Source organism: Blastomyces dermatitidis (genome assembly GCF_000003525.1).
Source record: "Blastomyces dermatitidis ER-3 genomic scaffold supercont1.1, whole genome shotgun sequence".
Taxonomy (NCBI): domain Eukaryota; kingdom Fungi; phylum Ascomycota; class Eurotiomycetes; order Onygenales; family Ajellomycetaceae; genus Blastomyces; species Blastomyces dermatitidis.
Window position 1 is genome coordinate 443756 of NW_025544774.1, and position 24551 is coordinate 468306.

Here is a 24551-nt window from a genome sequence, read left to right on the forward strand (position 1 = left end):
AAGTATGGGAAATGAATATATGATGATGTGTGTGCTAAATGATTATCTATAACACGCGGAAATTTATGAGCAAGGTGCTTGCTTCCCTCACCTATCTGCAAGAATTTCCGAAATCTACACCGATATACACGTAAATAAACAAAGATTGTCCCCATTAGGATGGCTTCTTCGTCCTACTAAAAAGCTGCAAATTCAGTCATCCGCCAGTGAACCACACTATTCTACCGGATTCCGTAGACATCTCCTCACCCTAAAATATGAGCTACCACATGTGGCAAAGACGATCCACTCCACTTATCAATCCATTCATGATCAGACTTGTTGTGCAGCTCACTGGCAATTGCCCGGAGGATATCACTCTGGCTATCGTGTACTGATACTTGGCCTTGGATCCAGCTGAGCGCCCCATTTCGCGTTAAAAGAGTAGTACTCCCACCCACTTCGCATGCCCTGAACATGAGATGCAACACAGACTTTCGCAATGAGTCCGGCAAGCTCGGGGAGTTATATAGCGAAAGCACCCGTTCGAAGACATTAGCACGTCGGTAGATGTCCATGTCCTGAAATTTAGCGGGTCAGCATTACGTTCGAAGAAGCTGTTCAAATACGAACAGATGACTATCATACCTTCTTCGTTCGCAGGCCATTAATGAGCAAACCAAGCAGCCATCCCACTTCCTCATGATAGCTGTCATCGTACTCGGACTCGTGCAACAAAATTTTATCTATCCAGTAGGATGGAATCTTGCCAACCTCCCATCGCGGGCTCTTGTTCAAGAATTTGTTCACCTTGCCGTATATCTTGTGAAGGGGATCAGTGAGTACCATCACTATCCGCGCGGCAAGCTCTCCAGCAATGTACGGGAGTGGTGTCTCTAGCCCAACCTCCTTAGCAGTTTCTAAAACTTCACCAGCAACAATATAAATGGGTTGGCTCTCCTCGTATGTTGATTCCTAAAAGACCTGTTAAATCTGGAAAAGTGGTATCTTGTACGTGATGAGATTAATACTTACTCGGATCTTAACCATAAAGCGAGATATTGCTGCACTGGCCTGTCTCCGGATTTCTCCATACTCTGAACACAGACAAAGCATCAATTCGCCAATATGGCCTTTCTCCAGCGCAAGCTCGATTTCCTCTCTTTCCCATCGATGCAGGACTGGATGCGATTCACTTTCAACAGGCAGTGCCCCAAACATCTCTATCAGATTGACACGGGGCCCCTGATCCTGGGTTTCGGATTTGGAAGAAGCATCCGCAGCAACTAGAGTATGGCCACTCCAATTCTGATCGACTGCTTCCTTGGCATTTTTAAATGCGACTTTCAAAGCTGACCGCGCCTTCTTGTTTTCTATGGTACTAATAACCGAATCACGCACAGTTTTTAAAGCCCTCTTGGCCTCTCCGGCCATTGCTAACAACCCAAGGAATCGAGATATCCAATTCGAGATTATCGCTTGCTTGTCACTCTGCCCGCTTTTGACAACGAATGGCCACTGTTCGTTGACAACACAAACAAGAAGACTCAAGTTCTCTTGGCTGCCACCAACCAAGGACTCAGCGAAATCTAAATAGAGGACGGGCTTCTTGACCAATCTGGTGATGCAGTTGTCTAGAAATTCTAGTTGAGTTGCAAGAGCAGTGCTGTCAGATGCGTCAATGCTTAACACCAATGCGTTAAAAGAAGCAGGGCTTAAAATAACCGAGTTCTGGATTAATACGCCTTGAATTAGACTTTTGATGTCGTCGATGGGAGCTTGAACAGTGGCCGTGTTGGCAAGGACTTGGAAAACAGAGACGAAGGCAGAAAATTGGAGGGATTCTAAATATATTCCAAATTAGTTTACTAGTCGAAGAAAATTAACCTCGTGAAAAATACAATCCATCTCACCTGGTTTCTGCCACCAACGCATCATAGGAGACTCCCGGGCAATAACCAATAAGTTCTGTAACTGGCTGAAGAGCAATTCTTTATCCTCAGGCTGAGATTCCCCGCCGTTAAGTTGTTTCAAAACCTCAACCAATGTCAACGAAATATCGAATTTTTCCTCCAGAGCAACGGTCGGAATAACCTGGTAAAACATGGCGAGGAGTTCGAGCACCGCGTCTTGCTGTTGGAGGTTGTCCCTTCCAGTGTTTCTGAAGAGTAGTATGACATCTTTCATCGAGGGAGATCTTCGGCAAAACTCCTCAACAAGCTTGCCCGCCGCTTGGGTCCAGAGTTCTTGTCCGGTTTCTCTCTCCTTACTAAAAATCCGAAGAACATTTTGTAGCTTGCGTAGAGCCAAGGTGATAGCCCGAACCGCGAATAAAGTAATTATGTCCGTATTTTGATTTAGACATCTTGTCAAGATTTTCTTTGTTAGTGGTCGAGGAAGTATGCTTTCGATCGCAACGGTCACTGGCGGAGGGATGAGTACTGTTTTGCCCTTCCATCCGCAATTTGTAGGCACTGGAAGTTGGATTGTAGAGAAAAGAAAAGCGGACTCTCCTAGCCAGCTCGGGGTAGGTTTAGGGTCAGACGTGAACATGGTTCGCTTCGAGAAGAAGTCAAATACCAGCTCGGGTACAGCTCTGAAGATCTTCAGTAGAAGTTCCATTTGCAAGGTATCTGAATCCGGGCGAAGAAGCTGTATTAATGCCGATAGATTTCCGTTGCGAACTGGAACTGACTCCTTATATTTATCGAAGTGGGCGGGAGAGTCGAGCCCGAGGGGAATTGCACCATCGTCGTTCGGCGGCAACACATCAGGGTTGCTTCCAGTAGGATACCATCCCGTTTCCGGTAGTAATACTCCTTTCTCTGAGTTCGTGCAAACTTCCAACAACAGTTTATGAATCTCGTTTGACACAGATTCCTCGTTTACCACAGGCTCGTTGGATTCCTTCTCATACCCATAAAGAGTGACGAGTCGTTCAAGGTTATGACGGTTTAGGAATCGGCTTTTAACGTTCCGCGAAAGAGATGCATCACTCGCAATATGCTTATCAATAGCGCGTATAACAGCGATAACAATGTCTCGAGAATCTTTGCGGATGTCTTCCAAGAAAGCACGGATAAGTTTCCCTTGACCGATGATGTCCTCTTTAGCAGTGGCGTTTTGGAAATTCAAGTTAGCGAGTAGGTAACGCTGAGCGTTTCGACGGAGTCCTGACTTTTGTTGACCTTCAGACTCTGCCTCTGCAGTAGATTTGCGGACACTGAGGAAGATGTCAAGTCGCTTAAATGTGATTTCTCGCCTTCCATAAACAAGGCGTGCAACGGCACCCCCATCAAAGCTCACAAGTTCTGTAAGAAGGCGTAAGCAGGGAGAAATCAAATGTTCCTTGGTCTTGCTCGCGGTAAATGCGCGATTGAAGAGCTTGAGCTGCTCCTTTTGTAACAAAAATTTGCACAAGACCAACCCGAAATCTCGAAACTCTAACTGGCTAGAAATCGTCTTCAGGAAAAGCGCCAGCACAGACGGAATCAATGAGAGTAAGGACTCTTGATTTTCAGTCTCTGCAAAATTCCATGTTTGAAGTAGATCATGGAAGCAACTTGCTTGGGTTTCATCGCCCGCGTTGACGAGCTGAGAATCGCAATAAGCTTTGAGAACGCGGAGCTTTTTCGCCTTTTCGTTCTCTTTTTCAGCTTCCTTGATTGAAGTGAGGAAGTCCTTGAAATACCGAACACCTATTTGGAAAATCAGAGATTTGGTCGTTGTCATGAAATATGATAAAAATATTTGGAAAGAAAAGGATAAAGTAGCCATTGCATGCATTCTACATACCCTGTTTCACTTCCTGTGAAGCACTCTGCTGGAAGGCAAGAAGGTTGCGCAGTTGTGTGTGAGAGGTGATTGTCACAGCTGGCATCTGTGTACCAGTAGAGCCAGCATCAATTTTCCTCCTCTTCGTGCGCGAGGCGTCTTCATGGAAATGTGCCATGGTTGAGCGTTGCTGAAATTGTAGCTGTTCTGGTCAAGAGGAACAAATGTGCTGGCGGGATTTTGCTTTTCATATTAACTAAATTTCATCGCGCGTTGTGATTGGTCGCTGGGCAAGCTTCCTTCAAGAAGTTCGTCCCGTCCTGTTAACCACCACTCTACGCTTGAAGTCAATGATAGACTAAGAATTTAAAATGTGTAGGAATCGGAAGAGGATTATTTGACTATTTTACGTTGATTCATATCTCATCCTCGGATTGCAATCCTCCGAGAAAATATCTTACAATGAGGTATCTGTAGCTTGCGGATTGCCCTTCCTTCTCCAGGAGGGGGCTTGTTAGAATGTCAATTTCACTCAAACCACTATGTATCTATGACTTAATCCCTCTAGTCTTCCCCTTCACCCTCTCCACCAGTTTGTTCAAATCATCGGCGTCAGCTACACTCTCAACATTCCTAGAATCAGTGCCTTTCCTTCTCTTCTTCCCGGGCTCAGGCAGTCCCCGATCCGCAACAATATCATCATCCTTATTCCGTCGCCTTTTCCGCCCCTCCTCCAATAACGCCTTCATGCCCTCAGTTGCCTTGAACCGCGGATTCGAAGGATCAATGGCAAACTCATGATTCTCCCAAAGCCGTTGGAATCGCTCATCCTTGACGTCCACCTTGAAATTATCCGGGGGTGGTTCAACAGTGTCACTCTTCTTTCCCTTCTTCTTTCCTGCTTTCCGTGCTCGTTTCTCTGCTTTCTCAATATCTTTCATATCAAAATGTTTAACATGCGAAGTCTTGTCGTCGACCATGAGTAGCTCCAGTTCAGCGCGCTTCGCAGCGGTGGCGGCTTCATCTGCTTCCCGCTCTTCGCGTTTCTTTCGTCTTTCCTCTCTGCGTCTCGCCGTTGCAGCTGCTGCGTCCTGCTCAGGAGCAGTGAAGAACGGATCATCGAAGCCCAAGTCTTCCTTTTCACCCTTCGAGTCTTCAGGAGCCTTGTCTTCGGCTTCGCCATCCACGAGCAGTGGTTCACCATTTCTAGCGGCCTTCATTCTAGCTTTTCGTCTCGCTTTCCGTTCCCTCTCTTTCCGTATATATTTTTCTGCTGTCGTCTCTTCCTTTTCTGGTTCGTTCTCAAATACGTTCCCACCAGATGCTCCTGTAGAAAGGCCCGCCGAGAACGTTATTTCCATATCGCCGACCGGCCCTTTACTCCTAGATTCAGTTGTAGACTTATCCTTATTGAAGCCAAGCAAAGCTCGCATCTTCTCTCGCGCAGCCTCCTTTTTGCTTAGTTTAACGGGGGCGGTGGTCACAATGGCGCCGTCTCCCGCTGTAGCATCGACAACTTCCACTCCGCCATTCTCATCACCCCCGTCATCAGAGCTATCGCTGCCCAAGTATGCTTTGAGGTCATTCTCGTCAATCTCTTTCCTACCACCTTTGAACGCTCTTGCTTGTGCTTCCTTCCGACTCGTATCATCCGCGTCCCACGTAAGCTTGACTTTACTATGCTGCAAGGCATCAGTAACAAAGTCGCTAGGCTTGTATCCGTCGGGAATCCTGTCGCATTCGTCTCTTGGGGTATCATTTGAGAAATCTGTTTCGTCAGGGACGAATCTCAGATCGAAAAAGTTTGCGCTGCTCATATACTCAGTCCCGTCTACAGCGTCATAGATGTGTTTGGCAACTGCTTCAGACGAGCAGATCAAAATGGCGTAGAAGTACCGGAGCCTTTCAAGCTGGTACTTGCGTAGATGTGCGGAATCAAACTCGTCCCCCTGATCTTCCTTAATGATAGATTGTTTGATTTTCTCTTCCTCCTCTTCCTCATCCTCCTCTTCACTCTCAAGATCACTATCCTCTAGATCGCTTTCTTCATCCTTCTTCTTCTTTGAAGCAAAAATTTCCTTCGGTGGCCCCTCCATTTCCTCCCTCTCCATCCTCTCCCGCCCAAATTCACTAGGATATATCGAAACCTTGTGGATACTCCCTCCAGGTGGTAAAAAGCTCGAAAAGACGGCCATTAAATCTTGCGCGCGAATATTATCCCAATCCAGATTAACGACCGCAATCCGCCGACTGACATCACCAAGTGGTACATCGCTTTGCTGTTGATTGGGAAACTGTATTTCCTCCACGTCCTCCTCAACATACTCATCCTCTTCCTCACTCGAGCTCTCATCCGAAGAGGACTCGGAGAATCCTCCATCTCTTGCGGGATCGTAGCCCCGTTTGTCTGCCTTGCGCAGTTCCTTTTCTACCACCGCATCATCGTCCACACTCATATTATCATCGTTTTCATTTTCTTCTTCTTTTTCCGCGTCTTCTTCCTGCTCTTCTTTGCCTTCATCCTCCCCGTCCTCATCAAGTCTGTAGAATCTCTCCAGCTGCTTTTTCGTATCATCCCTCCGTAACTTCCTACCGTACCGGTCGACAGCGGCATTTTTCGAAAAGTCTTCATCGCGCAGCATGTGCGCGAATCGCTTATCCAATTTGACATGAGTATGTCTCTTGCTGGGCAGCCTGTATCGGGGATCGGATTGGATGTTGGCGAATCGTGGATCCGCTGTAGTAAGGTCGAAGAATGTGTTAGTATGAAGGGTACATAGAACAGGATTTTCTGCACCCCTCGTTCTACCAGTAGCAGTAAAAAGGAGGTAGGTACTATAGTAACATACTTATAACTGGTCCAGTTCCATGGTTTCCCGCTGATCGTGATTTTGCCCGCTTGGGTTTCTCATTCTTCCCCGAGTCGGCCATGGCGAGATGGCTTCAACCAGCAAGGATATTCGTTATAGAACGGGCGCTCGCTCTTTTTTTAAAAGAAAGTCGTTCAGCGTTGATGGGAAATGTTAATGTGGAAGACACATGGGTTATATATACCCTTGTAGCTGCTTCCTAATAGCTATTAAATGGTCTCAAAATTTTGTGTTCGTCGCGGGTCCTCAAGCTTGAACAAATTCTTTTTTGATTTGTTTGATGCTGGTGGAGGTGGTCCGTGCATTGGCTTTTTTTAATCTCCTATCTCCGCACCAGCGAGATCCGTCTCGCATTCGGGAATGAAATTATGTATGTACTTCATACAAGAGATCACTACCGTTATAGAAAGCTAAGGGATATAACTATTTATGGACATGACATCTCAAACACCACCTGACTCTAGCAATCATTTCCAATAATGATCCAAGGGAAGGTAGAATAAATAGTTCAGACGGAAAAGAAGGGACAAGGATATGTATGATACATGCACGATTCGCTACAAATCGGAACAAAAGTAAGCGAAATGGGTATCTCAATCACCTAACACCCGAAATAACGCTTCTCAATCCATCTCGATTCCCCTTCGTCTTCTATCCGACCCACCACAACTTTGACGTCGGGATAGACGGCGGTTAATCTCTGCAAACCGCGTTTCCCTGCGGCGAAGGTTACAAACACGATACGCCCTTCATCTACCCCATGGTCGACGAGGACTCGCACCGCCATCAATGCAGCTCCACCACTTGACATTTGTGGATCAAGCAGTATGACAGAGGCGTGGTCATTGATATTCCGGGGTAGTTTCAGAAAATGCAGTTCAGGCTCCCCTGTCCGGTAATTTGTTTGAATGAGAACCCGGCCAGTAATACAGTCTGGAATCGTTCGTTTCAGGCCCGTTTCCAGACAAGAACCACCGCGAAGGATAGCAACGGCGGATACTGTACCTGCAGGTCGCAGGCCATGATAGATATATTGCTCAGGTGTGGTCACCGTGGCGGGGACGAATGGGATGGTATCCAGCGCGCTATCTTATCTCTTAGCTCTTACGGCTGCTTCTTAATGCATAAAATAGGGAAAGGCATGGAAAAACAAGACGTACCGTTCTATCATGAGGCATGCCAGCCGGTCAAAGTAGAACACAAAATCAACCTGCTCTGTATGAGGATTTTGTAAAATGGTGTTTATACCCACCAACTGGGGGGTCTGCTCCATGACGATAACATTCGCGGATAGGGGTTTCTCTTCAACTTGCTGGCCCAGCCTTTGTAGCTCAAGATAATGGGCTTCAGATTTCTCTCGAAGGATTCGCTGGATGTGCTTAACCACCATATCTGATTTCGTCAATTCGGGTGCTCGGATGAACAGCTGAACAGTCATGGCGCATACCTATGGCAGTTCTGTTTTCGATGCCTCGGGGAATTATTATGTCTTTACAACCAGTCAACAGCGAACGTTTTGCCTTGTTAAGGGGGATAAATACCGGATATGTGGCGTTGAGGTTCCACAAATCTTGTGTACGATGGCTTTACAAATTTGAACCATTGCTTGATGACGCCGTCTATCGTCCGTCCTCTATCTCGGACGTCTCGCAGAACTTGTAGTAGGTGTTTCTATTAGTCGAATAATCTTCCCGAATCAAAGAAACATACGTGCAAGCTATTGCAGGGGTTCTTACTTCTTCTCCCGAGGCAAACGTCCATATCAGCTTCCACGAAAATCTAATGCTGTTAGCTAGAGAGGGCACAGTTTTACGAGGTCTTGCTACATGCCTTGACATCCATCATGTCTGCTACTCTTGGGTCCGTAAAAGCCAGTATTCCTTCGAGGATGACAACATGCGGGGAGTATAGAGAGATCGTCTTCTCTTCCCGCTGATGTTTCTCGAAGGAATAGATAGGTATTTCTACCTTCTGACTACACCGCAATGAACTAATTAGCAAAGATCTACAGGCATAAGCCTCACTAGAATCTGTTGCCAGATCTTACCCCTTCTTGAGGGAATGGAGCGTATCCACGAGGACGTCAAAATCGATTGCGTCCGGCGAATCGAAATCATACTCATTTTCATGCGCAATTGCATTTTGCTCGGGGGTAAGAGTTTTATAAAACGAGTCCTTTTATAAGTAATCCCAAATTAGTCCTTCCAGCCGCCCGAGATCATGTATCCCATCAATACTAAATACCATGACGAGAATCACCACCCACGGCAAGTTCAACAAATTGATGATTTCCATTGCAACCGAAGATTTGCCCGAGCCTGAGCCGCCAGCAATTCCAATAATAGTCATATCCGCCCATGGCGGGGAGTATCGGGCTCGGGGTTCCACCATGGCGAGTATGTAAACGACTAAACGGCGTGAGACTGTGAAACTACCACGAGACCCTGGTCATGGGTCGAAAAGTCGAAAAGTACGCCGTGAGATGGAAAGTGAGATAAACAAGACGCTCTAGTTTCCCGGTGTCATGACATAGAATAAGAATAAGACAATAATGAGTATGTATATATGGGGAGTCCGCAAAATTATTTCATCCTGTCCAGGCTCTATCGGCCATCACCAAGCCAGCAATCTTAACATCGTTGTGTTGCTGAGATTGTGCGTGTAAAGTTATTATTAACCTTGGGAAGTGGAGAGCAGGGGCTCACGTGCCGATATATCACATGAGCGCCAAGATAGGCTAGGCGCGTGCTGAGTCAGAAGCGGAGCCTCGCACTACCCTTTTCTGCATCTTTTTTTCTTCATCCAACTTCATTCTTTCTTTCTCCTCTCTTGCTTGTCCCCAGCAGATCATAACTCTCCAGCAGCCTGTCATCTCGCCCCATGGCTTGCGAGCTGAAGGGTTCCTCGTTCTCATCTTGAGTCTACCATTTTCCTGCTTTCTGCTTGCTGTAAGCTGGGAATACCAAAAATAGCCATAATCATGACGTCTGCCAACTTAGTATGTGGCATCCCCGTCGGCTTTCTTACAGCACCGTGGGAATACTGAACGTTCCAGATGTCTCCAACCCCTTCTACTACCACGCCAACATGGCATCATTTCGAAAAGAAGGTCGAGGACGTGAAGCCATCAAAGACGTAAGTCCATATTCCTATGTTTTTGCCCGTGTTGCTTTGCTATTATGATGTGTTTACACAATCAAGTTGGGAATCTCTCTGAAAACACTTGAAGAGAATATGTTAACTTGTCCTTCTGATCTGCAAATAATACCTTTCGTATTGCCCTATGCAACCTGTTCCAAATACCGTGGATATTGGCTAACTGGTGCATTGTAAAGTGATATCAATTTCCTTGTGATGGATTATCTGGTCGCAAATGGCTACCCATCCGCGGCACAAAAGTTTGCTATAGAGGCTAATATCCAACCAAAGCCTGACGTGGAGTCAATCCAAGAACGGGTGGATATTCGAAATGCTATTCACTCGGGAGATATTCAGTCCGCTATCGAGAAATTAAACGAGTTGAACCCGCAGGTACTACTTACACTTTTCCTTCTTTGTCGCTATTCTGTCCTTGTATATTTGAACATATATATTTCCTTGCTATGATTAAATTTGTTTCATGCACCACTCATATTACCTCCTCGGTGTTGATGATAAAAACTCATCTTCAGTCCTCAGTATGACCAGCAATCACTTAATGTTGTATAAAACCCTTTCATTGTCATAGATTTTCAAGTTTCTTGCTAACAGCCCATTTGCAGATTCTGGATAGTGATCCTTCTCTTCACTTTTCCCTTCTACGATTACAGCTCGTTGAATTGATACGGACCAGTACATCCACCCCAAATGGAGATATTACTCCTGCTCTGGACTTTGCTACGTCCCACCTCGCCCCTCGCGCACCCACTAACCCACAGTTCCTTGAGGATCTTGAAAGGACGCTGTCTCTCCTGATATTTCCATCTGATAATCTTGCCCCTTCGTTAGCTGCGCTGCTGGATCCAGAACTCCGGAAAAACATCGCAAACCATGTAAATGAAGCCATTCTACACAGCCAAGGCGCGAGGCGTGAGGCGCGCCTACGTAACCTTGTCAAGCTTCGATCCTGGGCTGAGCAAAAGGCACGTGAGGCAAAGAAAGACTTACCTGAAAAAATCGACATTGGCCTCGAGCAAGACAGGAACGACAGTAATGACAGTAGCCAAAGCGAAAACCAAAACGGTAGCACTGATGATGCCATCATGCATGAGCAGGGAGAGGTGGATCCAATGATATCATAGCATATGCGGTCGATGCGTTAATACTAACTCGCAGCAGCATCTATTCCCGAACAACCAAATAAGTGGAACAAGGACACCTGCTTGGTTGTTATCCGCTACGATGCGTCCTATATATCTTCTTATTTTTCTTTCGACTTCTATACTTTAGCGTGGCGTTTGGAGTCCCTTCATACATGGTGCCGGTTACCATTCGTTCCAAGGGCCGGCGATTTGGCCTATGAAGCCTTCCCGAATTCGAATTACATCCGTGTTCGAATTATCTAGAGTTCATCCAGTCTCTGTATGAAATGAACGAAACCTGTTGGGAAGGTGATGGCGGAGCAATTGTGTTTTCACTTTTATTTTTCTTTGCTTTCGTACTTGACTTTTTAATGAGACATGTGCACTTCCTATTTCACCATTTTTCATATTTGTGCAACAGCGAATGCGTCCCATTCAGTGTAAAGTTACAACTTCCTTTAACTATATTTACTCCCTACACTAAAGCCACCCACCCTATATAGACCGCCTATATGAAACCCTCCGTTTTCTATATCGATATTTATACAAGGTCAATTAACCTGCACTTGTCCTTTGCAACCTTGGAATCTTGAAATTGTATATCAAATCTAGGTGATAATAACCACCTTGAGCAAGGAGGAGCCACCCATCCAATACAAAAGCCTGAATCCATAAAAACACCATCCCGAAAGCAAACAAATGAAACCGCCGAAGAAAGAGTGAGCTGAGGTGATGAGTATGTATTTGAAAAAAAAGAAAAAGAAAAAGAAAAAGAAAAAGAAAAAGGAGACGAGTGTTTCCCAAAAAGAAGTATTTCGTCGGTGATCGGAGTCCTGTCGACCGCCGTTGAAATTTAGAGGAAAATAGTTGTTTTGTGTAAAGATGCGGCAAATGGGTTGCCCTCTGCCCGGCCTCCAACTTGGAAACCATCTAGCTGAAAGAGATGGTGAATAATTTGGTATGTAAATGGGCAGGGTATCGTTTTGCGTCTATGGAAATGGACCTCTAACGGCCGGGTCTTTTTATCTTCGCTTGGAGGAAAGATACGAAAAATATTCGCTCTAACGGGGTATATATCATGCTTTTGTTAGAAGCTCGTCATATCTGAATCGATGTGTGAGTTAGCTAGGTGAAGTTCCACAAGGTCTTTTTTTTCTTGGCAGTGGTAGGCCATTTCCAAATTCAACAGACGGCATATTCTAAACACGGCAAGGACGGAGAACCGGCCCCTTAAAATATAGGGTGAATGCTGTTTTAACATACCTCTTCCAAACATGGCTCTCTTCGTCCAATCCATCGCCAGCAAAATTCTAGTTCGCAAACTGACGCTCTGCGCAAAATATATACTTCGCCAAAGATACACCGCCAGCAACCCACCTCCCCAGCTCATACCATTGAAGTCGAAAATAGCGGCATTGCCAATATATGCCAGACTACCAAGATGTTTGTACCGGAACGCTTTGTAGACCGCTTCGTCCAAGTCGCCATAGTCTACCTCATTCGCCTTCATGCCAGGCATGGCCTGCGAAATCTTATTGAACTTGAGTCCCAGATACTTTCCCTGCTGATTCGCTCTTTGCGCCGTTGCAGGTAACGATGTCAGCTTGGAGTCGATTTGGAGGAGCAGTTCTCGCAGCTCGTCGAAATCGAGGGTACCGCTGCGGTCTGTGTCGTATTGTTCGAAGAGCCTATCCAGGCGGCGTAAATGGCCGGATGCCTGTGGGAACCGCCTCTTCACACGCTGGGCTACGTTCCGCCATTCTGCAAAGGTGAGGTGAACCCTTTCTGGATCTTTGCCCTTTTCCCAGGCAATGGTGCGAAGGAAGGTTACGATATGGTCTGCCACGTTGTTTTGGACGCTAGAGCAGTCTCCGATGGCATATACGTCGCCCATTGGAGTTCCGTTCACACGAAGATGAGAATCCGTTAGAAGAGTAAGTTTGTTAGTCTGCGCACCGAGTTTCTGGGCGAGTCGTTTGCAGAATGCGTTTTGGGCTGCAGTATTATTTGGATGTTAGAGAGGAAAAAATGCTGGGGGTATCTAGGGGGGGCATTCTACTGACAAACTCCTGTTGACCACAAACAGAAACCCATGGGAATCTCTTTTAGGATCGGCTTTCCATCTTCCATCTGTGTGAAGAGGATCTTGTCTTTTTTCACTTCCTTGACCCGAGAGTTTGTAAGGACATCGACTTGATCGTTTGCAAACCGTCGCTACCAAAGTCAGCACACAATAAAACTAAGTATTCCCGAGCAGCCAGACATACCTCTGCATACTCAGATAGAGTTTGATCATACGTATTGAGAATATGAGAACGGCTGATAAAATGCGTCAACAATCATAATCATGCTGGTTTAGCAGATAGCGAAAATACCTTTGAATAAGATGCACGGAGATTTCGTTCCTCAGTATCCGGGGAAAGGAACGGAGTAAATCTTCATTGAGCATATCAAAAATCTCGGCGGCAAATTCCACTCCTGTCGGCCCTCCGCCACAGATCACGAATGAGAGCAGCCTTCTCCGCTCCTCATCACTCGTTGTAGGGAGACAGGCAAGTTCTAAATTGTCTAGGACCTTGTTTTTGATCTTCCTCGCATCATCAATGGATTTCAGGAAATTGCAGTGTTCAAGGCCCTTTACTCCATGTGGATTTGTCGTCGAGCCTTGGTACGGTACTCCGTCAATAACGATCTAAGATAAGGGGTACGACGAACCGGGTCATTGCAGAAGTTAACCTACCAACACCAATTACCAATTTATCATAAGGCAAATAAAAACGCCGTTCCTGCCCATTGCTGTCTAGCTGCGATACTTCCACAAGTTTTTCTGAGAAATCAACATCCACTGCCTGTGCGCGGAGAAAATGGCCTCGAACTCGTTGCACAATGGTTCTGACCGGTTCGACCAAAGACCTCAGGCCAAGTGTCCCAACAGTCGCAGATGGCAGCATAGGAGTGAAAAGAAAATAACTTTCAGGTGACACCACCGTGACATGATAATCACCCGGTCGTAGAGTCTTTAGCAATGACACACTTCCCCAACCCGTTCCTAGTATGACTAGTTTCGGCTTATCCCATTGTTCCCTCATGGATTCTGAATCATGGTCATCAATCAGTACGTCGGCGATTGGGAGGTTCTTCGGTCCACCCCGACGAGGAATCAACGCCAATTCCGATACGGGCACATCCTGGAAGGTCAAATCATGACGGTAGGTAGTAGCGTCGTAGACGAAAAACCCAACAAGAAGAACGCCCCCAATAACGACAAAAATGCCACAATATGCGAACAGATTGTATATAATCCTCACTGTCGTGCTTCTCTGTTTCAAGGGAGGTTGGGTGCGGCCCAGGCGAATTGACCTTTGCGGTTGAGGGCAGAAGTTAAGTTGAACCTTCGTTGACAGTGGAGGGAGGGAGGGCCGGCGCGGAGTGTGGAAGCATCGTTGAGATATAGACGTTGTAGTGCCCAGTGGTCGCGCCGGAAATCTGCGATGTTGTAAACATGCTTTGGAACTACCGTGGGTCAGCGGGCGCAGTAATCGCGTTCGTGCCTGGAGAGAGAGCATGGGGGCAGAAACCAGCTAGGTGGTGTATTCATATAATACATGAACAATCCATCGAAATATGGGTGGGTGGTGTACGGGGATAAAAAGCAGATGGATATCCAGAGTAGCAATGTATGTATCTCTATCCTTTGGGGGGTTGCGGCAGCCGGCAGGGCACGTGACGTCACCGCCAGCCATGGCGGCTTGTTCTGTTGTATGGGACAGGAGAAAGGACATCGATTCCCATAAACAGATTCAAGTTAATGACTTAGAGATCTCTCATATTTTGATTATCTCATCTATGATATGTTAACCTATATGTCCATGCATGATAACAAAATATGCGAAGCCCCAGCGCAGTCGCTAAAAACTAATGTGTTAAAAAAGAGAATAATAATAATAATAATAATACAAGCCCCTTGTAAATTGCCGAAACGCCGTATAAGACGAAGCAATTAAGCATCGAGCCGCCCTTCCCACCAGCCTTGAGAAAATATCTTTTGAATAATAATACTAATAATATATGAATGTAAACATAGGTCATCGAGTTCCCGCGTTTCAACGCCCCAACAGCGTCTAAAATAAAACGCCAGCTACCGAAACAATGAGCTCTTCAGTCGCTTGCCAGCTCATCTTCGAGGTCTGTGCTGGTTCTCTTCTTGCCAGGAGGCCTGCCTCTTGCTTTCTTCTTGGGAGTGCCACCCGCGGGAACAGAGCTCTTGCGTTTGCCCGGTTTTGAATTGCCTGCGGCTGCGAGGAGGAGGCTCATATCATCAACGTCTCCGGTGGTGTCATGGCTGCCCCGATCATCGTCTCCAGCGATTTTAAGTTCATCGTCGATCGATAGCAACAATGCAAAATCCCGACATGTGTCCATCATTGCTTCCGTGGTGTCAAGGCAGTGCATGAGATTGGACACAGACTCCCAAAACCGCTCACCAGTGACGCCCTGGACTTTTGCCGGTGCCCGATTAAGTTCCTTGGCATTTCCCTTCCCTTCCTTTTGTCGTGCGTGAAAATTAATGCCATAAAGGCGACGGAGGTGCGATCGAGCTTCCCAGAGCATCAAGAGCGAGCCAGAGGCAGTAGCCAGCTTTCTCAACAATTGAGCATCAACTGACCCGCGAACGGCTAACTCTTGAGGGGTAGTAGGGACGATAGGAGCCTCGCTGGAGATAGTCAGCCCATCCGTAGCCTGTGTTTCTGCTGTGTTTGAATTGCCATTGATTGGCTGCATGGTGTTTTGAAACAAATCTGTTTCGATTGCATGAGCTACAATAGTGCCTGTTGCGGCCACAATACGCTCAATGCAAGCAATTGTGGGGAGGATTTCCGCAATTTGCGCATACTCAAAGAAGGCAATGTTTTGAGAAACGAATCTAGATAGGAGCAAGTGTTCCGGTGGATCCTTCGAAACGTCCAGTTTGCGAAACTCAAAGTCAACTTTTGAGCAAAGATTGGTTAGGAATTTCCTCTGGTATTTGCTATTGCTAACTTTGATAATATCGAAAAGGGGTGCGAGTTTCGAAGTATATGGACGACTGAAAGCTCCGCTCGGATCCCCAACAACATCCCGCTGGTAATAAAATGCATCTTGAACTGCCCTCATATACTCTCGATCAAACATAGATTCATGTTGTTCGTGCAGCATTTTATGGGTTTCAAAAGCTATTTTGCTGACTGTTGGATGTGGCGACGTTTCCAGTGCGACCAATACACCAGCACATTCCTTTGGGTGGATAAGGCCCTGGCGATTAATACTTGCGATCAACTCAATCGCCGTCAATGCATAGGTGTCTTGCTTTGAAAGTGCTGCGTGGAGCATATTTTGGAGAAAGTGCTGGGCAATCAAGGCCGCTGCTCCATCATTCTCGCTAGCTTTCAAGGAGGCGGCTAATCTCGTGGAGCTCTCGGCATCAGCTGCTAAGTCACTGGTTTGTATCAGCTTTTCGGCCTTCCCTTCATGGACGGAAAAGAACTCCAAGAATGATTTCAACACTATGTTTTGCAAATCCGGGTTGTCTTCTTCGAACACCGAAGATAAAGCGAATCTTGCATGTTCCTGACTGTACTGAGCAGGCCAAGTTTGACATACCGAGCCTAAGCTCTCCAATGCCATTATTCGTAGTTCAAGCGGATACTGAGGAAGAGCAAACGGGGCTATGAAGTCGACCATTAAGCCAGCAACAGACGTGGCCTTGGTCGTTGGAAACGACTGCTTGAAAAAATTTAAATATTTTTCCAGATCACAATGTTTTCCAACACAACCAGCGATTCGAATGTAGCTTCTCACCCTCCCTAGAGCATCTGCTTTGGACGAGTTGTCAAATTTTAGAGTTTTCACCTGAGCAATACCTTTGAGAACAGATATGGTAAGCTTCACAAGCCGTTCTGTATTTTGTAGAACTCTGTCAACCGTCCAAAGGCATGCCATGACCTCATTGAGCTCAGTCCTCGCTAGTTTTGAAACACTCTTGAAAAGGTCATTTTGCACTTCCTTGAGGAGGGTGTTATGGGCGTTAGAAAGGTAAGGTAGAACACATCGATATATGACAACCACAGATCGAAAAAGGAGGAGATCATCTGCAGTAGAGAGGTGGCCAATATAGGGATGCAGTGTTTCCAATTGGTCAGGAGTAAAGAGCTTCGCATTCGCTTTGGCAAACACCGTGATAGACTGGAGAAGCGCTTGGATGCTCGGTTTGTTTGGTGAATCTGCATGGTCTATGATTCGCTCAAACATTGTGGCCACAATCGCTTTGCAGACTTTGAAATTTGCGGATGCCGACCTTGTGTCGTCGGAGAGTACGGATTTGACAAATTTTTCAAGCGTGATAACAACTGCATCACTTTTTTCGACGGACCCAACAATAAGATCAACCAATTCTCCCAAGGAGACTTTGGTTTGTGGTGAATCCTGGATCACGTTAATCGGGTGGTGAAATGGACCAAGCCATATTTCTTCCAAGATTTGACGAGCCTGTGCAACAACACTACTTTCAACGTCCGTAATTCGTTGAAGCAGGTTGTCAGCAATGGCGATTTTCAGGTCTTTACGGGATGTTTGGAGATAAATATCCTTCAAGGAGCCAATGCAACGTTTTCGAACACCGACAGTGGGGTCTGCAGAACAGGATAAAATGGTGCGGCAACCGTCCTCTTCAAGCACCGGTCTAAGAGTTATACACTTCGCGATGAGCGAGAGCGCCGAGTCTCGAACCATGGGCGATGAATCAGTAGCGCATTGGAAAATCAGCGTCATCACAGTGTCGTCACGGTCTAGCAGGGTCGGGTCCTTTTCCAACATTTGAATGACGCTCTTCAAGCTTCGACTTCGCACTTTGGCTTGATCGCTAGTAATGGAGTTTAAAAGAACCTTAAAAATTTTATCAAACGCTTTGCAGAATCCCATATTGAGGAGAGTCAAAAGATAGGCGAAGCGAGCATGATGCGTAGCTATACGATCGAATTCACTATATTCAAACATTAGCCTACGTATACATCCTAACCCTAAAGGAGACTCACTTGTGAGATTCTAACCATCTGGGATCAGACAGCATGTTACGTAGGGCCCTCGCCAGATCGTCGGCCGACTCGCCTTCGGATACATTTCCCCTGTTCTCTGGATCGTAATAGAAACTGCACACATTTTTTGCCCAGTGTGCCAGAAAGTAACCTCGAGCGCTAGAAAGCTGCCAGTTTCCGACATCCCTCTCCTCCAGGTACTCAAGAACTATCCGGTATGGTCCATCGACAGACACAACATCTTCTGTATGCAATGATCGATTTAGATGCTCATCAAATAGCTGTCGTAGGTAGTCGGATAGGTTTGAATCACCCTCATCCATACTGGGAATTAAATGATGTGTAGAGGAAGTAAGATCGGAAATTGCGCACCCCATCCACCCCAAGAGCTCGAGTGACATATTTTTTGCGTTGGCAGGGGTCTTGTCATGGTCTGCAAGCCCAATCATTTGCGAGGCAAGAACTCTCAGCAAAAGTTCTGCAGCGGGCCAATCGGTCGAGCCAAGGACGCTGATGAGGTCTCCAGTAAAAAGGTCCAGAAGATTCCGGTATGGCTGATCACCAGTTTTGGTGGAGGTCATGGCCCGCTGAACGATGAATCTCGTAATATACTGTGCACTGCGAATGGCATTGTCAAAGAGTGGTTCGACTTTATTTGAAAGTAATTCCAGTGGTGTGCCCTTCCTGGGTCTTTCATCGTCAGACTCATCGCACGTATCCTCACTGTCAGAGCATTCATCCTGCCCAAGTTTCGGAAGAGGTAAGCGGCGCTTCGGCTTTCTCGAACCTTTCGATAATTTTTGTATTGCAGTTGTCTGCACGAGCTGCATTACGAGGGCAGAAAGTAGTTGGATATGCTTCCCGTCTATAAGTTTGAATTGCCTAGCGTTCTGTCTTGTAGATGGGAGCTTCTCCAATGATACCAGTATTTCATCAAGAATAAAGGAGCGCTGCTCCGGGTATTTCGCGAATATTTTTGCTAGGACATCCATAGAACCCCTTCTAACGGCCTCAAACTTTTGGAAGCCCAAGGCTGAATCCCTGTCACTATGAGCATTTTCGACAAAAATTAGTTTGGTGGCAAGGAATTCAGTTGCGGTGATAGTCCCTTCAGCAACATCGACGTTGGAAAGGAAACGAGCTAAAAGATTGAGGACTTTCTTCGTTTGGTGAACCAAGCCCGCAAGTACATTTTTATGGGCGGAGAAGAAAGTAAACAGTTCCGCATCTCTACCATTCGGCCGGCATTCAACAGCAGGGATGAGACAATCATCGAAAACATGGTTGAGGACGCCCGGGATAGCCTGTATCACATCTTCTGGGCACAAATCTTTTGTCGTCACCTCCCCTGACATCGTGTGAAGCAGGGTGCAAATTGCCAGCAATGCGTTGCGCATGTCAGCAAGCCTTCTAAGCCAGATTTCTGTATCCTCATCCGAGGGAACATGTTCCAGTTTTAGATCCGGAGTCTGAGCAGATATCACTGGAGGCTCACAGAGCTTTTGGACGCGGTTCAAATACTCTGTTGGAATATCACGGAGTCGTCCATAGCCTGTAACTTTTTGCATTGCTGTTTGAAGGATGGAGTGTGTCTCAGAAGATAAAACAGGGCCAAGATCATCTGTTGCTTTCGGGAGTGTGAAAAACTTGTTGGATGGTTGAGCTTCGGTTGAGGATGTATCTGGTTCAAGTTGATCCTCTGCTTCAAAGACCTCCTGAAAGAGCTCTTGTAATTTAATCAATGCTGCATCTGCCTCCTCCTTTTGATCTTTTAGGCGTAATGCAGCCAGTTTCTCGTCATCCTCGGTGTTTAGCTTCCTCCTTTTTGAAGGTGACTGGTCGCCGATATGAACATATTCGCCGGGCTGTGATGACAAAGGTAGCGAGGGTACTAGGACAACGGGCTTCTGCATGGATTTCTCCCGCCCAAGAGAGGCTTTGGAGTCGCTATGGTGTTTGGATTCCATGATAATTTGAGGAGAAATGTTCTCACTTAACGTAGGCGACGGTAGGGATTCTGGTGCCTGCAATTTCTTTTTAGGGCTAGGCGTAATAGGCGATGGGTCTATTCATATTCTATTAATAACCAAACTCTTGTAAATCAATAACAGGATGATCATACACCGATAGGGAACGTCCGTGCAATCTAACACCATCTTTGCGAAGGGCCCGAGATGGCCTCGACTCAAAGATTCTGTATCTAGAATCTGAGCATTTACCGAGTTGCGAGTCACTCGAGATCGTGATGGTAATTTGAACTCACTGGGATTTAGTGTTAATGGAGCGCATAAGGTAAAGATGGGAGAACTATTGTCATACTATTCTGTCAATTGTCCATTCAATAACGCCTGCAAATACTGGCGGGTAGTCTCGAGACGAGTGGATTCGCTAGCACTTGCTTGGGTCTCGTCATCCAGGTCGTCAATAATTTCACCAGCAGCTTTGCGGTCATGGGTGCTAGATAGATTTGAGAGGGAAGGTTGGCCGACGTCAGGGCGGAGAATGGAGTCTGATAAAAGTAATATGGTCAGTGGAAAGTCCTGTTAAACTTAATAAACGACGATGTGAGCTTACCTAGGCCAAAAACAGGAACACTTGTCATAGGAGAGAACTGCAGTGCCTCATCAACCGACAATGCTTTGGCCAGCCGCTCGCCAGTACTGTTGGAGTTCGAGGCGCCATGGTCGGAAATGACCACCTGGATTCCCGGGTGACGAGCTTGTTGCATGGCGGAATTTCTACCAAGAGGTACGCCTGGTAGACGCGCGTTATAGAGTTAATCTGCACAATCCCCCTGTGCACATTATTCTCAGGGCGGAGGGGTTGAAGTCATGACCAGTCAGGCTTCGTGGTGTTCAGGGTCATTCCACCCATACCATGCAAGGCACCCGCCGCTTAACTTAAACCGCAATTTTGCCGCGCTCGGCTCCACTTCGGTTAGCGCTTAACCTCACTTCAATTTAGCGGGCTTGCAGCTTGCTTACACTACCCTCACTCTCATTTGAGAATATTCCAGCTGTTCAAAAGGATATGATGGAAATATACATGTAGATAGGCTTTGTTATTACTTATGTCACCAGCCTTGTCATTTTGTGTTTGATTTCCCACTCACGCGGCCACGCCAACAGATAACTTATCAATTGGACAGGCATGCTATGATGCCACAGGAGTGAATATATATACATATATATCTTGATCAGGTGAAGAAAGAACCAATTTGACAAGAAAATTAGGACAGATATTTCAAGGAGTGTACAGGTGAGTGTGACAATGACACTGCTTATATGACTGCTAGAATAGATTAAGCATGCTATATGAAAAACTTGATGTACTATACAAGAATCTTAGTAGTGATAATATCTTCATTCTCTCTCTAAAGGTAGATCTGGCTTGTGATTAGATCTTTCTTGACTGAATATGTACTGTACATGTACATGTACATACACTTCACTGACTTACAGCACATTAGAATATTTAGTATAAATTAGCTCTAGATTGATACCACCCATCACAATTTCAATTTCTAATTCAAAAATCTCCAAATGACTTCTCAGATGCCTACCACACTACAAGGTCTCTGAGTCTTGACACAGCCTAAGTCACAGAGGTCTTCACGCCCTTGTAATTGCTCTCAAACATCATCCCATAACACAGAGGGCTTTAGTACGTACCAGGTATGACCATATAATGAAGGCCTTCAGGCAGATGGAAACAAATTATTAGAGTGAGATAAATACCCTGTATGCACTATTCATCAATTTTAGTGATGGTCTAATTATCAATCACTCCTTGCAAGATCTGAGTTGTACTGAATGTGTTTTATTTAAGAGAGTTGAATCTGTTTCTGAATCCATATCATGGATTCTCTGCCAGTGTGTTGTAAGCAAGGTTATCATACCAACTGAGAACCTGTAAAAAGAAGCTGGGGTTATTCTGTTCTATGAACTCTTTGGATCATTTCATTCAATTTCATATAACACCGGGTGTCAGTTTCAAAACTATGAAATGCGGGTATGGATTTAAATATTCCTTAAAAATGACGTTGTGAAATGGAAATAAGGAGAAGGGGCTAGCTAGATGATGCCTTCCGAGCCTTCGGCCCTTAGCACCAAGGGTGCGATAAGGTGGCGTTGGGAGGGAAGTTGGGCGTTGAGTGATTTGTTTGATCTGATTGGACAGAAACGATTATGTAATAAATTATCACATGACCCCAAAAATATTGAGTGAAATATTCGAAAGTTTCTGGCTTGGCTATGAATAAAAAATATTTAGCATTGAAGTGGTGGACCATAAATCGTCAACAATAATATTAACTCCAATACAGTAATCCTGATACATCCACACACAATGGCCTCGATAGGGTCCCTAATCTTCTGCACAGACTGTGGGAATCTGCTGCGCGAGTCCACGGGCGATAAGAATGCAATTCTGATCTGTGAGCTTTGTGGAACCAAAAACAGAGGTAACAAACAACTTGCATTATGAGCGAGCTTGTCGATTACCCTTTCACTAAATATTCTCTTAATTAACCCCCTTTCAGACACTGCATCCAAAACCATCACGTCGGAATCGAAACCCGATGCTTTCCCTTCCGCACTCCGAACGAAAAGGTCCGCAGTGCAAACTCTGACGGCCGCGGACAAACGGGGAGATGCGATTGCCCAGGAGAGCTGCCCGGAATGTGATAGACCCGAGATGAGATACCATACATTGCAATTACGTAGTGCAGACGAAGGAAGCACCGTTTTCTACTCCTGTGAAGGATGTGGACACAAGTACGTGTTACCCAAATTGTCTAAAATCATACACTGGACACATAATGACTCTCTGATCTATTTTTGCAGATTCCACACAAACAACTGAACCACGGACGCCAGTAGTTCATTCATGAACAAACCCAAAAACAATATAACAAGCAAAATAATTTCAGGGTTGGCCACATAAACCTTGTCTACTCGATCTCCTCCACAACCCGAGAACCCAATCGAGTGTTACGCCGTAGCGACAGCTTCAGGAATTAGCGCATATTCCTTTTCTCCGTTCTTCTCGAATTCTGCCATATCAAGTGCAACGATAACACTATCTCTCACCACTTGTTCAGGGTCATCCAAGAACTTCTTTAGGGTCTCCTCCACTCCTTCCTCATCTCCAAGACTTCCCAGTGCCTCGGCAGCCTCATGACGCACCATACTAGCTTCCTTCATGTCGTGGAGCGTGGCGGTGAGACTAGGGATGCTAGCAGGATGAGCCAATTGGCCAAAGACGAATGCTATCTCATGCCGGAATAGTGCCGAAGAGTCTTTAAAACCTTCTGCTAGAGCATGTACAGCGGGGACAGCGGTCGGAAGGTCAGGCGGTGAGGCCAGATCTCGAAGGGCGAACATTGCTCGGTATCTTTGGAAGAGAGGGAGTTTTGGATCGAGAAGGGTTTTTTCTAAATCGGGAATGGAAGGTTCATCGGCGGGCATTGGTAGTGGAGGGGCAGGGTCAATTGAGGCGAAATCACTTTATTTGACAGCACAAAATACGTTAGCCGAAGGAATATATTATTAGCCAAAAAATGCGACTTTGAATATACTGTTACCTTTGTTTTAGATTCTCAGTCTTGCGTCGATCAGACGTTTCCCATTCAATCCTCTCCACGGCAATGTCACAGGTTTCCCTTACGACATCAGGCTCGTTTTCATCATCTCTGAAACTCCGTAGGATATCCAGACTGTCTGAATCGCACAGCGCTGCCAGGGCTTCCGCTGCTTCATGCCGACACATGGGATCCTCTGCTCGATTCTCCAACACCTCCCGGAGATACGGAACTGCAGCTAAGTTTTTAGTTTGTCCCAGACAGTAAGCAAGCTCATGCTTTAAAAGGGCTGATGGTGATGAGAATGCTGCGGCGATCGCTTGGATCGCATGTAGGCTCTGTTCTGTAGGAGGCTGGAGACAAGCGACATGCTTTAGGGAGAATAAAGCGCGGAATCGTCTTGCCAAAGGTTCATTTTCGGAGGTGAGCGTCTTCCTCAAAGGTGGGATGGGACTGCTGCTCGCACCCATGCTTGAAGGTTTAGGTGTGTCGATTGCAGTTGATGGCATCCTATAGAGTGGGGTATTCTACCGTTGGAGAAATTTCAAAAATACATATTGAACACCACTTGCTGAGAAATGAAGCATGAAACTCCGATAAGGTTTTTTCTGTGTATACAGAAAACTTGACCTCGCTAAGTGCGCCACTTGACCTCATTATGTAAGCTGACCTCACAAATGTGGCCCGTGCCACTATCTGACCTCACTTAATACATCTTTTCTTATAATTTGAAACTACTTAATTATTTATCATCAATTCTACAATCAATTCAAAATCAATTTAAAATTAATTTAAAATCAATTTAATACTAAAATTATTCTTGAATTTAATAATAAAGTAAGTATTTATATAATTTACACTGAATTGATTATTAATTGATTTTCAATCAATTGTTAATTACTTAAATATACAGATTGAATTTATTTTATTACTATAATTAATTAATAATTAATTCAGAATTAATTTAAAATCAATTCAAAATCAATTTAATACTGAA

General features: G+C 45.6%; 8 protein-coding genes across 9 annotated transcripts; 2 read left to right on the top strand and 6 right to left on the bottom strand.

Annotated features, from left to right (window-relative positions):
- Positions 1–3: 3 nt before the first annotated feature.
- On the bottom strand, positions 4–4003 carry BDCG_00049 (ribosome biogenesis protein Urb1). Its single transcript, XM_045415556.1, has 5 exons — positions 3775–4003; positions 1893–3677; positions 1015–1823; positions 628–954; positions 4–560 (listed from the first exon to the last, which is right to left on the bottom strand). The coding sequence occupies exons 1-5, from the start codon at positions 3929–3931 to the stop codon at positions 246–248; spliced, it is 3393 nt and encodes a 1130-aa protein (XP_045271484.1). The 5' UTR covers positions 3932–4003; the 3' UTR covers positions 4–245.
- A 298-nt stretch (positions 4004–4301) lies between these two features.
- BDCG_00050 (pre-rRNA processing protein Esf1) lies at positions 4302–6684 on the bottom strand (the record flags this gene model as incomplete). Its single annotated transcript, XM_045415557.1, has 2 exons — positions 4302–6490; positions 6603–6684. 2 exons carry the CDS (start codon positions 6682–6684, stop codon positions 4302–4304), a joined length of 2271 nt encoding a protein of 756 aa, XP_045271485.1.
- Positions 6685–7224: 540 nt separating this feature from the next.
- Positions 7225–9014, bottom strand: BDCG_16048 (uridine kinase; the record flags this gene model as incomplete). Its single annotated transcript, XM_045425322.1, has 8 exons — positions 7225–7708; positions 7784–8015; positions 8071–8112; positions 8165–8278; positions 8360–8402; positions 8454–8598; positions 8671–8798; positions 8868–9014. The coding sequence occupies 8 exons, from the start codon at positions 9012–9014 to the stop codon at positions 7225–7227; spliced, it is 1335 nt and encodes a 444-aa protein (XP_045278995.1).
- Positions 9015–9181: 167 nt separating this feature from the next.
- On the top strand, positions 9182–13262 carry BDCG_00053. 2 transcript variants are annotated; one of them, XM_045415559.1, is made up of 4 exons: positions 9182–9758; positions 9959–10154; positions 10385–12837; positions 12990–13262. In XM_045415559.1, exons 1-3 carry the CDS (start codon positions 9679–9681, stop codon positions 10901–10903), a joined length of 795 nt encoding a protein of 264 aa, XP_045278996.1. In that variant the 5' UTR covers positions 9182–9678; the 3' UTR covers positions 10904–12837; positions 12990–13262. The 2 variants fall into 2 exon arrangements, with proteins under 2 accessions (XP_045278996.1, XP_045271486.1); XM_045415558.1 differs by lacking the exon at positions 12990–13262 and having other exon boundaries at positions 9182–9621; positions 9679–9758; positions 10385–12640.
- On the bottom strand, positions 11196–14603 carry BDCG_00054 (NADH dehydrogenase). Its single transcript, XM_045415560.1, has 6 exons — positions 13644–14603; positions 13279–13567; positions 13171–13222; positions 12967–13117; positions 12167–12898; positions 11196–12007 (listed from the first exon to the last, which is right to left on the bottom strand). Exons 1-6 carry the CDS (start codon positions 14467–14469, stop codon positions 11991–11993), a joined length of 2067 nt encoding a protein of 688 aa, XP_045271487.1. The 5' UTR covers positions 14470–14603; the 3' UTR covers positions 11196–11990.
- Positions 14604–14682: 79 nt separating this feature from the next.
- On the bottom strand, positions 14683–20857 carry BDCG_00055 (cohesin loading factor subunit SCC2). Its single transcript, XM_045415561.1, has 5 exons — positions 20548–20857; positions 20293–20482; positions 20096–20235; positions 17974–20038; positions 14683–17921 (listed from the first exon to the last, which is right to left on the bottom strand). Exons 1-5 carry the CDS (start codon positions 20699–20701, stop codon positions 15062–15064), a joined length of 5409 nt encoding a protein of 1802 aa, XP_045271488.1. The 5' UTR covers positions 20702–20857; the 3' UTR covers positions 14683–15061.
- A 1330-nt stretch (positions 20858–22187) lies between these two features.
- Positions 22188–23847, top strand: BDCG_00056 (DNA-directed RNA polymerase I subunit RPA12). Its single transcript, XM_045415562.1, has 3 exons — positions 22188–22435; positions 22514–22748; positions 22818–23847. Exons 1-3 carry the CDS (start codon positions 22321–22323, stop codon positions 22834–22836), a joined length of 369 nt encoding a protein of 122 aa, XP_045271489.1. The 5' UTR covers positions 22188–22320; the 3' UTR covers positions 22837–23847.
- On the bottom strand, positions 22200–24166 carry BDCG_00057 (deoxyhypusine hydroxylase). The gene is made up of 2 exons (XM_045415563.1): positions 23558–24166; positions 22200–23478 (listed from the first exon to the last, which is right to left on the bottom strand). Exons 1-2 carry the CDS (start codon positions 24061–24063, stop codon positions 22965–22967), a joined length of 1020 nt encoding a protein of 339 aa, XP_045271490.1. The 5' UTR covers positions 24064–24166; the 3' UTR covers positions 22200–22964.
- Positions 24167–24551: the final 385 nt, after the last annotated feature.

What these genes read in the sequence shown, in the direction of transcription:
- BDCG_00057 (XM_045415563.1), bottom strand. Translation starts at nt 24,063, where the DNA reads ATGCCATCAACTGCAATCGACACACCTAAACCTTCAAGCATGGGTGCG. An exon ending in ACTGAGAATCTAAAACAAAG is followed by an intron (nt 23,479 to 23,557) that starts GTAACAGTATAT and finishes TGTCAAATAAAG; the next exon opens with TGATTTCGCCTCAATTGACC.
- BDCG_00055 (XM_045415561.1), bottom strand. Translation starts at nt 20,701, where the DNA reads ATGCAACAAGCTCGTCACCCGGGAATCCAGGTGGTCATTTCCGACCAT. An exon ending in CACGGACGTTCCCTATCGGT is followed by an intron (nt 20,039 to 20,095) that starts GTATGATCATCC and finishes GAATATGAATAG; the next exon opens with ACCCATCGCCTATTACGCCT. An exon ending in AGATGGTTAGAATCTCACAA is followed by an intron (nt 17,922 to 17,973) that starts GTGAGTCTCCTT and finishes GTTTGAATATAG; the next exon opens with TGAATTCGATCGTATAGCTA.
- BDCG_00056 (XM_045415562.1), top strand. Translation starts at nt 22,321, where the DNA reads ATGGCCTCGATAGGGTCCCTAATCTTCTGCACAGACTGTGGGAATCTG. An exon ending in TTGTGGAACCAAAAACAGAG is followed by an intron (nt 22,436 to 22,513) that starts GTAACAAACAAC and finishes ACCCCCTTTCAG; the next exon opens with ACACTGCATCCAAAACCATC.
- BDCG_00054 (XM_045415560.1), bottom strand. Translation starts at nt 14,469, where the DNA reads ATGCTCTCTCTCCAGGCACGAACGCGATTACTGCGCCCGCTGACCCAC. An exon ending in TCCGTGCATCTTATTCAAAG is followed by an intron (nt 13,223 to 13,278) that starts GTATTTTCGCTA and finishes GCATTTTATCAG; the next exon opens with CCGTTCTCATATTCTCAATA. An exon ending in TTTGTGGTCAACAGGAGTTT is followed by an intron (nt 12,899 to 12,966) that starts GTCAGTAGAATG and finishes ATAATACTGCAG; the next exon opens with CCCAAAACGCATTCTGCAAA.
- BDCG_00053 (XM_045415558.1), top strand. An exon ending in GACGTGAAGCCATCAAAGAC is followed by an intron (nt 9,759 to 9,958) that starts GTAAGTCCATAT and finishes TGCATTGTAAAG; the next exon opens with TGATATCAATTTCCTTGTGA. An exon ending in TAAACGAGTTGAACCCGCAG is followed by an intron (nt 10,155 to 10,384) that starts GTACTACTTACA and finishes GCCCATTTGCAG; the next exon opens with ATTCTGGATAGTGATCCTTC.
- BDCG_00049 (XM_045415556.1), bottom strand. Translation starts at nt 3,931, where the DNA reads ATGGCACATTTCCATGAAGACGCCTCGCGCACGAAGAGGAGGAAAATT. An exon ending in TTCACAGGAAGTGAAACAGG is followed by an intron (nt 3,678 to 3,774) that starts GTATGTAGAATG and finishes TTTTCCAAATAG; the next exon opens with GTGTTCGGTATTTCAAGGAC. An exon ending in GCGTTGGTGGCAGAAACCAG is followed by an intron (nt 1,824 to 1,892) that starts GTGAGATGGATT and finishes GAATATATTTAG; the next exon opens with AATCCCTCCAATTTTCTGCC.